This window comes from Eubalaena glacialis, chromosome 20, assembly GCF_028564815.1.
Source record: "Eubalaena glacialis isolate mEubGla1 chromosome 20, mEubGla1.1.hap2.+ XY, whole genome shotgun sequence".
NCBI classification, from domain to species: Eukaryota; Metazoa; Chordata; class Mammalia; order Artiodactyla; family Balaenidae; genus Eubalaena; species Eubalaena glacialis.
Genome location: NC_083735.1, coordinates 5,778,623 through 5,792,764, shown reverse-complemented (window position 1 = coordinate 5,792,764; position 14,142 = coordinate 5,778,623). Strand labels below are relative to the sequence as shown.

General features: G+C 43.3%; 1 protein-coding gene across 1 annotated transcript; it reads right to left on the bottom strand.

The window, feature by feature from the left end:
- Nucleotides 1–865: 865 nt before the first annotated feature.
- Nucleotides 866–6,093, bottom strand: SPATA4 (spermatogenesis associated 4). Its single transcript, XM_061177453.1, has 6 exons — nucleotides 5,882–6,093; nucleotides 5,034–5,163; nucleotides 4,529–4,647; nucleotides 4,208–4,428; nucleotides 2,358–2,474; nucleotides 866–1,154 (listed from the first exon to the last, which is right to left on the bottom strand). The coding sequence occupies exons 1-6, from the start codon at nucleotides 6,091–6,093 to the stop codon at nucleotides 1,039–1,041; spliced, it is 915 nt and encodes a 304-aa protein (XP_061033436.1). The 3' UTR covers nucleotides 866–1,038.
- Between the last annotated feature and the right edge of the window lie 8,049 nt (nucleotides 6,094–14,142).

The following is a 14,142-nucleotide window of genomic DNA, read 5'->3' as shown; positions in this document are numbered from 1 at the left end:
AAATCCTTTCCTAAGGAACTATATTTTATGGTTTAAAAATTATTCTCATAATTTTCTAAACCTTTCCCAAGAAGTCATCGATTTCATCAGGGCTCTCGTTAATTTCTTTTACTAAATATTACCTATCCAGAAAGGTAAGATTAAACAAGGAAGTCTCTGGAGGTAGGAATTCTAATTAAACTCTCTAAGCCTTCAAAAATGCAGAAAAACAAATAGAGCTTTGTTGGAAATTGACAAGCATATCATGGGATTCAGCATTAGTAATACTCATCTTGGAAGTCAAATGACACTATTAATGAGATAGCATAAAAACATGAATAATTCCACTTGAAGAAAATTTTCCAAATATGAATTTTAAATTACCAAGAATGTATGAAATATCATCAGTCTTTCAGGATATCACTGCTTTTTGTTTCCCTTCAGTAAAAATATGGGGCATGGCAGCAAGCAGGAGGCATTTTTTTTAATCAAACTAAATTGTTTGCTAAACACCAAGTAAAACATAATTTTCCTTCCCCACAACTCAGTATCAACAGGAAAGATGACTATATTTTTTTGATGGCTTAAGTAAAGTTATTTATGGAAGTGGGCAAGATTTTCTATGGGCCTATGTATAATAGTAATAATCATTCAGAATAAATTTTGTTGATGAACATGACGTGTAAATAAATAATATCAGGCATATTAGTAGCATGGCTCTTTTCTTTCTAGTGAGGAAAACATATTACAAAGTAGATTCGCCATTCCTACAAAATTTATGAGAAAGAATTCTTACTCGTCATGGTGAATTATGTTTAACTGTACCTTTAAAATTATTTTTGTTCATTCTATACTAATTAAACTGATTTTGTATTTTCAACACTACTAGGTGCAGGTGTTGAATAAATGGTTGTTGAATTGAATTAAAAAATACCTTCTTCAGCCCAACTATAGATAAGACACCCCTTTAATTTACTTATTATTGAAATATATCCAAGACTAGGTGATTGTATCCCTTTAGAGTTGCAAGAGGTGGTGGCATCGCTTCTTCAAAGCCCATTAGACAGGTGCTCTTCTGGGTTCCTTTTCCATGTTTCTGATAGGTTTCATAGAGTCAAAAGAATGTTTTCCAGCTTGCTTCACGTGAGTTTCTTTAAGTAGATTGCCACCATTACCTGTATTTGGTGTAATATTTAAATAAACAAAATTAAAATCCATTTGTGGTTATTAAATATGTACACGACCATCTGTGTTTCTAACATACCAGACATATGCAGAACGATTGGCAACAGGCTGACCACAGGTTAGTCTAAATGCCTGGTAAACAGAATATTTAAAGCATGCATTATAGTAGTCGGAAATACAAAACCTGAGTGCCACCATCTCCAAAAGTCATCGGTGGAGCCTAAAAATACCCAGGGCTTATTTTGGTGCATCTGATACTGAATATGACTCAACTATTTTTAGATGTTGCTTCAGAAAGCAGGTGAGGCAACAGTGCCGTGATTTTAATAGTGCTTAGATTTGGCAAATATACGGAATTCATAATTCGGTTTCTAGAATTCTGCACTGAGGCATCCAAGCTGGCCACTCAGACTCTTTAGGTGACTCAGTTCTAATATGAGGGGCCAGTAACAACTAAGAAATCTACATTCCCTTGGCGCATTATTTTGCTAGATGCTAGATTTAGGTAAACAAAGAGAGGAACTTAAGTGTTAAAAAAAAAAAGGTAACAACCTTTCTTACAATTAATTTTTGCCACTCTATTTGATAATTAGAAGCTTTTCAGATGAACAGCCTGTGATTTCAGTACCATTATGTGCAATTTTGGTATATGTTGTCAACCATTTAAACATATAAAAACCATTCTTAACTTGCAGGCTATACCAAAAAGTCAGGCAGAGGCTGCCTTTGGCCCATGTTTGGCTACAGTTTGCTATGGTGTTAAGTGCTTTCTGAATTAACAGGATTTAAACTCATGGCTTCTTGTAAAACAAGTGATGGGGAAGTCTAGGTGTGCAGGTTGTCCGTATCTGCCTTAGGACTGATTCATCATCCAGCTGCTAGAGGATTGAGTTTTGAGCTCTGCCAACGAGCTTCCCCTGTTTCAGATGCACTTTTTCAAGCTGAAATGGGAATTGAAATGGCTCCTATAGCAGCAGGCGGGGAAACGCTGGCCTGGGATGTTCCCCTGTTGTGACTGGTTCTTAGCGGACAGCGTGCTCCCGCCACCTATCCAAAAGCACACACATCAACCTACTGCACCGTTCTAGACTGAATGCCTAGACCAACATTTTAACTATTTTGAAATTTTAAACAAACAAAATAAAACAAAAACATCATTTTTAACAAGTGAAAAAACTTTTTAAAAAACTTACAACACACAGGAGCAACTCTTTCCTTCGAAATGACTGAATTACATTTGCACCCAGAGGCTTGGGCAGGACCATGACTGAAAGTCGATTCTCCCACTGTTGGTTTGACCTCAAACCATTCTATAAAATGTAAACAAAAATTCTTTCTTAAAAATTCACTATGGCCATGGTCAAAATACCACACCACAATTTTAAATTAAGCAAATTATTTAGGCATCTGTTGTATCATATTCCTGAGAGCAGTGTGGTTACATAGGTTAATAACCCTCTCCACCATGGTTCACATCTCTGATGCACAAAATAGTTGCTTTAAAAAAGTTACTTTAAAGACAGTATCCCTATGTTCCTATTAGTCTTTTGTTAAGCTTTTTTAAATTTTAATTCAGCCAATTTATTTTTTATTTTATTTAAAAAAATTTTTTTGGCCACACAGCATGTGGGATCTTAGTTCCCTCACCAGGGATCGAACCCACGCCCCCTGCATTGGAAGCATGGAGTCTTAACCACTGGATGTCCCAATAAGCTTTCATTCAATAGTAATATATGTACAGAAAAATGAACAAATCATATGTTTACAGTTTGATGAATTTTTGGAGTGAAGACATACCTGGGATGCCATCACCCAGATCCAGAAATAGTATAGTGCTAGCACCCCAAAATCCCTTCCTGTCTCTTCCATACAGTACCCTAAAACTAAAACTCTGCCTTGACTTCTATCATCATAGGTTAGCTTTACATGTTTTTATATTTCATATAAATGAAACCATACAGTATCTATTTCATTTTGCAAACATTTTTATACTATAAAAATAGTGACAAAATTATTTTCCATGCTTCCCGTATTTCTTATTAACTAATTCTATCAACTGCAGCACTTGGGCATCAGTTTCACTGTCCTTCTAAAGATCACCTACTCAGCAGCTCACCCTCACTGAGGCTGGAAGACGTGTCTGAGGTCATTTCTGCTCATCAGCCATGCCCTGTTTATGCTTAAAACACCACCCTGGTCAGTAACATTCCCAGAACTGTGATTATCACAATTAATTACTTTGGCTGCTTAAAATCAGCAGTCTCAAAAATCAACACTGGTGATAACAGAATTCTGTTCAAGAATCGAAAGTGTTGAGGTATCCATGGCTAAAGAGGAAATGTGTTCCAAAGAAGACAGCAGAGATACAGGTTAGCTTTGCACTAAGATGGACATTTAAAATGATGACTAAATGGAATGGTTGTGTTTCGTTCCAGGAATTCTGACAAGACCCAGCGAGTGGAAGTAATAGTGAGATAGAGTAAATGTAAGCAAATATTCGGTATCAAAAATAATGATACCCGATTTTGCGGTGTTAAAAAAATAACTTGACAAAACGAAAATGCTGAACAACAAAAGAACTGAAGTGGGGAGGGGGCTGGTAGGGAGTGGTCAGTTGTACTAGTGTTGTAAGGTCCTTACAGTTTGAGGAAGAGAATAAAGATATTACTCTTAGACTAAGATAAATATGCATGTTAAAATTTCTAGGGTAGCACTAAAGAGAGTGCTACCCTAGAAATTTTATAATTTTCCAAATTAGTAGGGAGGAAAAAAGTCTTTGGATAAAAGTTCAGTCCAAAAGAAGAAGAAAAATAGGTAAGGCAAAAACAAGAAACAGAGAACAAGTTAAAAGCACAAAATAATATGATAGATATGAAGACATATATGGTAATAGGTATGACTGAACTAATAACAAAGTCGCAGTAGATGAAATTACAACAGTCTATGAATCAGGGCACAGTGGCAGGCTTTTCTTTCATCTGTGTTCAAGAAGAGCCTTGTTAAGCTTGGAAGAACCCAGTTGACTATTTCCAAGAAAACTTACTTGGATTCAGTTTTCTGCTCAATTTTCTTTGCAACATTTGTAAAAGGAAGAGGAACTCTACTTTACGTTCATTGTTGAGCTTGTTTGGATTGCCTATTAATTCTGATAACCTAATGTTATCTTTAATAGACTTTGAAGCTGTCGATCTGGGGACCAGGGGCAACTGCATCTGGTAACTGTAGTCTGTGAAATTCACAAGGTCATCCTGGATACTTTTAATTCTGGAAATAAAAAAATAAATATTGTTGACAAGCCCCATTTTAGTAATAAGATTTATATTATCAAAAGTTTCATATTACTAGAAAATTCCAAATAACTCACTCTCGATGTGTTAACAAGGTGTACACCTCCTGTATCAGTATTTCAGGTACTCCGGCTTTACAATGAATTGTTCCGTGGATTAGTTCTTTAGGTAATCTAAGTTTTTTTCTCGCCAGGAACTGTAATAGTATAAAGAGAATACTTTCACCATAAGAAGTTCTATAAAAATCCCCAATTACTGTGAATTCACTTTAATCCCCCTTTAATCCTCAACTAATATTTTGAGGTTTAACATGTTAATTATTAAAAGTTATAATTACTCAGCAAGAAAATCAACCATTATATCCCACTCCAATTTGAAATGAGTATGCTCAGTTTCACAGGTGACTCATGACATAAACTTTAATAACCTTTTCAATACACGGAAACAAGCTGCCTACCCAGCTGCATTGCGTCCTAAACCACGGCCACACACGCATATACAGAGAAATCCACGACCTCAAGAATATACCTCTTCAAACATAAACTTTTCAACAGTTAAAAGTGTCATTGATTGCTAATTTACCTTTTCCAACTGTGCCCAGTTATCCAACTTGACTTTTAAAGAAGTTCCATTTTTAAAGGATGACAATTTAAGGTCCCGTGGGTAGTGTACAGTGAATATTTCTGCTATCAGGAAGCCATTTGAAAAATCCCTGATCCATAACAATAAGGAAATGAAATAAAATGCAGTTACTTACACAGTTTGTGATTACGGTTCATTAACACCAATTTAATATCCCATACTGACAGCAACTTACAGAATTTTGTTGGACCATTGCTCCAAGGAGGACCTGCTATGGAATAGCCTTTGGTAAGATGACACACACCAAAGGCCATGGTGCTCTTTTTATGAACCCCAAACTATTAATTTGTATCGAACCTGCATTTTAACAAGATGCCCATGTGATACCTACGCACACTGAAAATTTCAGGCGTGTCTTTCTCGAGGAATACCGAAATTAGTAAACCAGACTCCTTGCCTGCAACAAAGTCATTATTTTTATGGAATTTAGTTTGCACTCCCAGAGCAAATATTAACTGCCACTAGTATTAATGTCCAATGTCTCTGAAGAAAGAGCCTGGACTCTTTTACTTTTTTTGTAGTCACCAAAGCAGTCTGTAGTAGCTTAAGTCTATGTAAAGATTGACTGACCGATTGAGTGAAATGCTCCATCCTATTTTTTTAGGTCAGCTCCCTAAGAAGGCAAGGAGTGTGTGTGTGTGTGTGTGTGTGTGTGTGTGTGTGTGTGTGTGTGTGTGTGGTGAGTGGGCGGGGGCAATCCCAGGAGAAAGCCCCTGCGCGGACCCCGGGGCTGTTCTGCTCCGACCGAGGCTCCCGCCAGGCGGCGGGGGCCGGCCCTGCTCCAGCACCTGCTGATGTTTCTGGGGAAGAAGCTGAGATCCAGGCCCTGGAGCCAGCGCAGAACCGACGGAGACACGCGGGAGCTCTTCGGGGGATGCGGATAGACCAGACACTTCTTAGGCCTCCCTCGCATGGGAGCGGCTGGACGTGGCGCAAGTGACGGTGACTTGGGTACCGTCGGCAGTGTCAAAAGCTCTCCTCCCAGACCGGCGGCAGCCATGGCGCTTTCTGGGTTTCTATGGCAGCACCGGGGGCGGGGCCTCGGCGGGGCGGGGCCTCGGCGGGGCGGGGCCTCGGCGGGGCGGGGCCTCGGCGGGGCGGGGCCTCGGCGGGGCGGGGCCTCGGCGGGGCGGGGCCTCGGCGCGGGCGCCCTGGGCCTCGCGGGTCCTCCAGTTTGGGGTCCTGCGGCTCCGGGCTGGCGGACGCGCTTCCCTGGCCTCACTGAGGTCTCGGTTCCGGGAGCTTAAGCCTTGGGCGGAGCTTTCAATCTCCGTTTTAATTGGCGTGAAGAATAACCGATTTAGAGCCCACCCTTAGAAACTGACATTTTGAATATCGTGGTTTCTGCCCCGTCGAAGGCCTAGTTTCAGTCAAGCATCTGGAGGGGGTTGTGAGGACCTTTCAGAGGACAAAGACAGTTTTTGTTTGGAAATTAGAAACGATAGGGTTTTGTTCCAAAATGCCAATGAAAAAAATCTTCGAAATTAAAATGAATAGATGCTTAATGGCTACAAAATTTAACGTACCTATTTCCTTAATTATTACACTGTGTTCATAAAAATTACATATTTGAAAGCGATTTGTAAATTCGATTTTCACACTTCACCAAGATGCCCCAGTAGGAATGATTCATTCATTCATTCGAAAAATATTTATTGAGTCCCTACTAGGCCCTGAGGTAATCACCTGGGATTTATCAGTGAACAGTACAGAGGGGGAAAAAAAAGGATTGCAGAGCAGGGACAGACAATTACAAATTAAATATTTACACAGCAGAGTTGTTAACATCCTTTAAAAAGTCTTACAGTAAAAAAAAAATGTGGATCGTAATACATATTATTGCACAAGATAAAATATGGGATAGATCTTGAGAGTGGAGCTATATAATATTTTGTTGAATGTGTATTCGTAGACATGTTTATTAATCAAGTAAACCAACGTGAGTCTGTATGTGGTGAAAAAGAAAAACAAAAACAGAGCTATACAAGTGTTTTTTCTTTGCCCAGTGTGTTTTTCACGGATGATTCATTCACTTGGTGAACTTTTTTTTTGAGGAATTATTATTCGGTGCTTTGCTATGCACTAGGTCTTCACTATTCAATATGGTAGCCACTAGTCCCACGTGGCTGTTCCGATTTAAATTTAAATAAATTTCAATAAAATAAAGTGAGTAACACTCGCTACATTTCAACTGCTCAGTAGCCACGTGGGGCTTGTGGCCACCACATTTTCACTGCAGGAAGATCTATTGGGCAGCTGTGCACTAGATTATTTATAGAAGGTACAGAGATATAAATACCTGAAAAAAGATCATGCACCCTGAAAAGCTCTGCCATGGTAAAAATATATTAGTATCAGGGAGGAAGCAAATAATTTGGCCTGAGGGAGTGTAGGAGTCCTCTCAGAGGAGGTGACCTTTGATGTGAATCTTATAAGGCAGTATTTTGAACTGGTTAAGACAGAGGCTGTGGAGCACCAGGTCTATTTTTTATTAGTTATGTGACTTTGGGCAAGTTATTTAACCACTTTTATTTGTAAAAGATGGAAATAAATAGGATATACCTCACAGGGTTGTGTTGAAGGATTAAATTAACAAGTTAAATGAGTGAAGAGCCTGGAACAGTGTACACACATAGGGCTCAGTAAGTTTAAATGATATTTCTAAGACGATCGTGGAAATCTGTGGAATGAAGAGGGGAGGGGACAGTTCCACACAGAGTGACTAGTGTGAGCAGAGGCAGACATGATCTATGATATGAGAGTTTTTTTATGAGTTTTAAGGAATAACAAATAACCCATTAAGGTCAGAGAAAGTGTTTAGGCTTTGGCATGTGGGCTACCCCAAGATTTCGGTGGTGATGGCTAGAGAGGTAAGTTAAGGCTATAGATTGGGGCTTGACTGAGAACAGTCTTGCTAAGGAGTTAGAATTTTTTCCTGTAGCAGATGTGCCAATTGTGAAGCAAATAGGTCTCTGTTTCAAATACACCCTTCTAGGTTCTGCCCCATGGAGTTGGAACTCGGCACTGTGGTTTCTCCTTTGCTGAGTTGTATTAAATCCTGCCACTAGGGGGAACTAGAGAGCGACCAGGAGGCCAGAGGAAAGGAGAAGGGCTGTTTGGATGAAGGTCACCATGGCAACAAAGCTCCACGGGGCAGGGGCAGTTGGTGCTAGCGTCCAGGTTGGGGTTGTTTGCTTTTGTTTGTGTGTGTGTTTGTTTTGCATTCCCGGAGCAGGTTTCATCGTACTCCCTCAGAGGTTTCAGCGACCACTGAGAAGCGCTCAGAACTCCGAGCCCCAGATTTTACTCTAGGACCGCTCCTCTGAGCTCAAGCATCAGCACCTGCTGTATACGCCGCCCCTTCAAAGGTCAGTCTGTAGGGCTTTCCCTTCAAGTTCTAGACTCTCAGAACCCCTGTTCCTTGCCTTTGCTCTCCAGCACTGGGGGTCTATCTCTGTTCGTTTGATGGTCTCATTTTGGTTCCGTTTGACCATTTCCTTATATTAAATTCTTGCTGAATTCGTGGAGTTACTCTGTTTTCCTGCTGAATCATACATTGCTTCATACTCGGAGTAGCTTATCTACATGTTACCAGGGCAGCTAAAGGACCTGCTACTCCCGTTCACTGGATCCACGGTATCACGAATAGAGTGGACCAGCCGGATATTCTGTGGGATGATACGACACTCAAAAGCCTCTGCTGATCTTGTGGCAGAGAGCCAGAAAATTGATTTGACCTGCGGCAGGATGGTGAACGCGCACTACTCGTCCTGCTCAAACAAAGCAAGCGGCTTTTTGTGGTTCTTGCAGGCTGTTAGAGAGGAGAAAAAGTACTTTGCAGACCAATAGCAGCATAACAGTTGCTAAGGACTGTGGCGATTTATTCCAGTAAAGATACTGAAACAGAGCAGGACCCTGTGGGCCTTGTCCCCCAGGTCCTCTGCCTGCCCTTTGTCTGTGGAAAAACTATAGCCAAAGAGTAAGTTTAATCAGAGAAGTGAGGAAATGCAGAAACAAAGGCAAACTGTCAAAGGAGACCAAATAATACTAGTTTAGTCATTAAGCGTAATGAAGGACCTTTAGTTCCTTCCCAAGGGCTACAGATCATATTCTGAGCCGTGTCCTGTGAGCTGTCTTACAGATACCGAAACCCACACCAGGTGGGGAAGTTAACTACGTATGACCAGGCTGTAGCCATGACATAAGCTGCCGCAATTCCAAGAACTGGCTTCAAGAAATGGAAACAAACCGACCCTGGAACTGAAGATTAACTGTACTTAAAACAATCAAGATGACCGATTTCAAGATGACCGTCAGAGCTGCCTGTGCTGTTTCTGCATGTGGCCCCCTCTCTCTGCCCATAAAAGCTCTTGCCCACTGGTTGCCACTGGGGTGAGCTGGCCTTTGGACACGAGTCCGCCCTCCCCTCCCCGCCCTGGTTACCGGCATCCAAAATAAAGCAAACTTTCCTTTCCACCATCCTGGCCTCTTAACTGGCTTTGGAGCAGCGAGAAGCCGGACCCCGCTTTCAGTTACAATACCTCAAATGGAAAAGCAGCTATAACTGAAGTTACCTCCTGATGAAGTTCACTAATCCACAGTCATCCTCTAAGACCCAGCCAACCTTTGTGCAAGCCAAACAGCCCTTGCAGTCAGTAACTGTTGTTGACCTATGTCAACAGAAGAAAATTCAGAAGAGCTTTACTTGATATAAGTATTTTGTTGATTGAGAAGCAAATGTCAGACGGGGAGACTTCCAACAGAAAGTGTCTAGAAGCTGGCTTTCGGCAATTACAGCACAGTTTATAAAGTGTAAATGTGTGAGTACATTCAGCCCTCTGGACCCGTGGGTTCCACATCTGTGGATTTAGCCTATCTCAGATAGAAAATATTAGAAAAGATAAGTCCAGAAAGTTCCAAAAGGCAAAACTTGAATTTACCTCCTGCCAGCACCTGTTTCCATAGCATTTACGTGGTATTAGGAATTATAAGTAATCTAGAGATGAGTTAAAGTATACAGTAGGGTGTCCATAGGTTATAAGCAAATACCACGCCATTTTTTATAAGGAACTCGAGCATCCCGGGATTTTGGCATCCTCAGGCATTCCAGGGAGACTGGAACCAGATCCGCCACAGATACTAAGGGGCGACTGTGCACTCTTTTCTATTGGGATGGGTTACTGGACACTTACACTCCTTTTCATTGTATAAGCTCACTCACCGGTAGCCAACTAGCTAGGATGCTGTAAGGTCACACCGACAGGGAGAAAGCTTAAAGTTTATTTAAGGTCAGCATCAGCATTTGGGCAAGTCTGGAGAGTTCAAGTTTTAGTTAAGTGGCGAAGGGTACTTGGTCTAGGGGCATTTTCAAACTGTGGCCTCGGTTTTGATTTCTCAACACCACACCTCTCTTCTGCGTTGGAGTTGGGGGTGCGCAGGCGGTGAGCACCTACTGCGCTCTGCTCAGCCAGGGACATCCGTGCTGCTCTGGACGTGACCTGCCCCCGCCTGCTTCTGCCCACGGGGAGGTGGGGAGGTCTCCCTGCTTCTGGAATCACACAGAAGGTTCACTCAGTCCCCCTACTGAGCCATGTCCTTCTACTTAGACTGTGTCCATATTGAGGCGATATTTGAAAAGAGACCTCAAGTTCTCCCTCTAGTTCTTTGAATGGGGCAAAGGAATTAGCTGAGAAAGCTCCATGTGACTCACCGAAAGAGGGAGAATCCCCTCCAGGTGGATGTTACTCACTCGTGCATTTAGAGTGTCACAGCAGAATCGGAACAGGTACATGATTTTCAGGGCACAGTGCAAAATAAAAATGGGCCCATTGTTCAAAAATTAAGCATTTCAAGACCACCATTAAACCAAGCATGGGGCCCTCTGAGTGTAGGGCTCTGAGCAGAGCTCAACTCTGTTACTATAACTAGCATATATGGCTGTGGTGACCATGTAACTTTCCTCTGCATACACAAATCAAGAAGAAAGCTTGTGAGGTTCCTTTTAACACCTTCCATTTTTTTTCCTAAGGAGAACAGAACAAAGTCCAAAATTACTGCCTTCCATTCCCCCAGACTGAGACCATTTGGCTGAGAATTAAATTGAGTCCTTCCTTTCAAAGAGTCATTTTGTACCTCAGGCCTTATGCCTTCATGTCCATAATAGATATGGATCTTCCTAATAATTTGAAACATAACAATGTAAAATGCTGACTTTGCTTTGAGAGGGATGCCTCAAAAACGTGAGATAGTTAGGAAAATACTTCATTTTCCCCCTTATGTGTTTGAATTGTCCTGTCCCTGAGAATTAACATTTGTCCTTGGGAAGTGTAGAAGTGTGTGTGTGCGTTTAACTTACCCTCTGGGCAGTGGAGAGAACTTAGAAGGACGTCTCCCCTCACATTGACGGGGTGCCCCCACACCAGGGCAGTTTTGAATGTTAAGTCCTCCCAGACTCCAGGGCAGGGCTGCTGGCTTCAGAGGCCTGCGGACTCTGCAGCGGCCTGAGGCCACCCACTTAGAGGGCTCTGTCCTTGGGTCCTGGGCCTATAGAGTTTTCCCTGTTCTGCTGTGATGTTGGTGCTGCAAATCCAAACACTCAACACCCCACACCCTCCTCACATGTGTTCAGGCGTTTGTCCGCAAGAGGAACTACATCTGCTCAGTGAGGTCCCTGAGGGATTACTCTACGTCACTGGTTCTCAGAGGGACACTTGGTAACGTCTGGACACATTTGGGGCCCACGCAGGCAGGGGTCGAGTGGGTCGAGGCCAGAGATGCTGGGAAGCATCCTACGAGGCATGAGGCGGCCCGTCAAGACAAGGATTACCTGATCCCAAACGTCCCGGCGGTAGCGGCTGTCAGACCCTGTTCTGGCTGATTTCAAACCTGCCAAAATGTAGTGCGGAGGCAGAGGCACAGATGCTCACGCAAGTCCGCTGCTGTGGGTATAGAGAGTGAGGGCTCTTGAAAGCCTGTGAAGATAACACAATGAGTGAAAGGGAGTAGCCTCCCGGGCCTGAGGACAGAGGCTGGGGGCGAGCGGCGTTGAACTTGGCTCTGTACACACGTGTGCCCAGAGAGATGGAAGAGGAGGACAGCATATGTATTCATGAAGGTGGGAACTGCGAGAAGCGACAGAAGTTAGGTCGTGCACGTGTTTTTGCAGATTTGCTAGGCGCTGTTCTAAACGCTGCTGCAGCAGGAGAAAGTAGACAGTAAGGTGTGTCAGCTCCGCGGCTGGTGTGTGGGCCTAGGGCATAGGAGTGAGCTACTGCGTTGATCTATCAAGGGATCCAAAACACCCTTCCTCCTGAAGTCTCAAGCGATTCTGAAATCAGACAAAAGACTGAGGCAGTTGGGAAAAATCAAGCCCATTACTGACCAAGTTGTTATGGGAGAACGTGGCTTCTGTCTGTGGTCAGGGTCTTCCTAATACTGAGCCCCGGGGGCTAGAATGAAGCATCCGCTCAGTCCCGGGCAGTGCTGGGCCTGGCAGGGCACATCCAGGGCCGAGCCCCGTCCCCATGCTCTGTGTGGCTCAGTCACTGCCCTCTGGGAAAGGGGACCAGCGGCGATCCAGCCCCTCCTCCTTGTAACGACAAGGGTGGGAGGAGGGAACAAGAGGGCCAGCTGTAGAAAGACTGAGTCCTGGCCCCAGACGCAACTGCTGAGGTGCCAGCCTTCACTCTCAATACCCCTGGGTCCCCCGAAGTTCAGGGCCTGCGAGATGACGTCAGGTCCAAAATGCTAGCTTGTCCATTTTGAGGAAGGGGCAAGCTAAGGATCCTGCCTTGGGCATAAGAATAATACACGGAGAGATGGAATCATGGTTCCTTCCATGTCCACGACATGCTTCTACTCTGCAAAAAAAAACCCACCAAACGCCAAACTTTTCTTTTTTAAAAGTCTGGTGTAGGGTGTTAATTCCATCTTGTCTATGGTAAGGGAAGATCGGAAACAGGGTTTTCTCTACATCTTTATCCCTTTGTTGATGTTGTTGTTTTCTTTTTAACATCTTTATTGGAGTATAATTGCTTTACAATGGTGTGTTAGTTTCTGCTGTATCACAAAGTGAATCAGCTATACGTATACATATATCCCCATATCCCTTTTTTTAAAAATTAATTAATTAATTAATTAATTATTTTTGGCTGTGTTGGGTCCTCGTTTCTGTGCGAGGGCTTTCTCTAGTTCCGGCAAGTGGGGGCCACTCTTCATCGCGGTGCGCGGGCCTCTCACTATCGCGGCCTCTCTTGTTGCGGAGCACAGGCTCCAGACGCGCAGGCTCAGTAGTTGTGGCTCACGGGCCCAGTTGCTCCACGGCATGTGGGATCTTCCCAGACCAGGGCTCGAACCCGTGTCCCCTGCATTGGCAGGCAGACTGTCAACCACTGCGCCACCAGGGAAGCCCCCCCCATATCCCTTTGGTCTAATGCAGGAGGCTGGCACCAGGATAAAGGAGGTTCGAGGGCCTATCCTGCACTCCAGCCCAGCTGTTCCTGCAGGGAAGTAACCCTGTTCTTCCTTCCTCACGTTTCATAAATTCTCTGCCTACACTCCTCACGTGGGAGGGTTTTGCAGAGCCCTGCGGAAGGGAAACATTCTTCCCGTGACGGGAGCTGTCCTGACAGTGAGCATCCTGACTCACCACTTCTCCTCCCCTGCATCCAGCGGATCCTCTCCTGGTTGATATCAAGTCCTATGCCCCCCAGAACCCCAGCCTTTCCTTCCTTGAGCCTTTGGGAGCCTTCATTGTCTGGCGGATGATTCACCAGCATGACCTGTTCATGTTTGGGCTCAGAAACACTAAAATCTCCTATTTCTAGCAACCGGACCTAATCAGTTGTGCTTGTATGACACAGAGTGAATGTTTCCATTTAGCATAGCAATTCCAGGAGATGTTTTGGTTTATGTATTTAGGTCGTTTATATTCCCTGGAGTGCACCCCTTTTTGTTGAAATCCTAGAGCAGATGGAAAGGTAGCAAGGCCTGAATTTTCTGAATGAATTTTCCTCCTGAAAAAGACTGAGAATGATTATTAAGGTTTTTA

Coding starts and splice junctions, on each gene's coding strand:
- SPATA4 (XM_061177453.1), bottom strand. CDS start 6,093: ATGGCTGCCGCCGGTCTGGGAGGAGAGCTTTTGACACTGCCGACGGTA. Junction 4,429..4,528: donor ACCTTGTTAACACATCGAGA/GTGAGTTATTTG, acceptor TTTTATTTCCAG/AATTAAAAGTATCCAGGATG. Junction 1,155..2,357: donor AAGAGTTGCTCCTGTGTGTT/GTAAGTTTTTTA, acceptor CACCAAATACAG/GTAATGGTGGCAATCTACTT.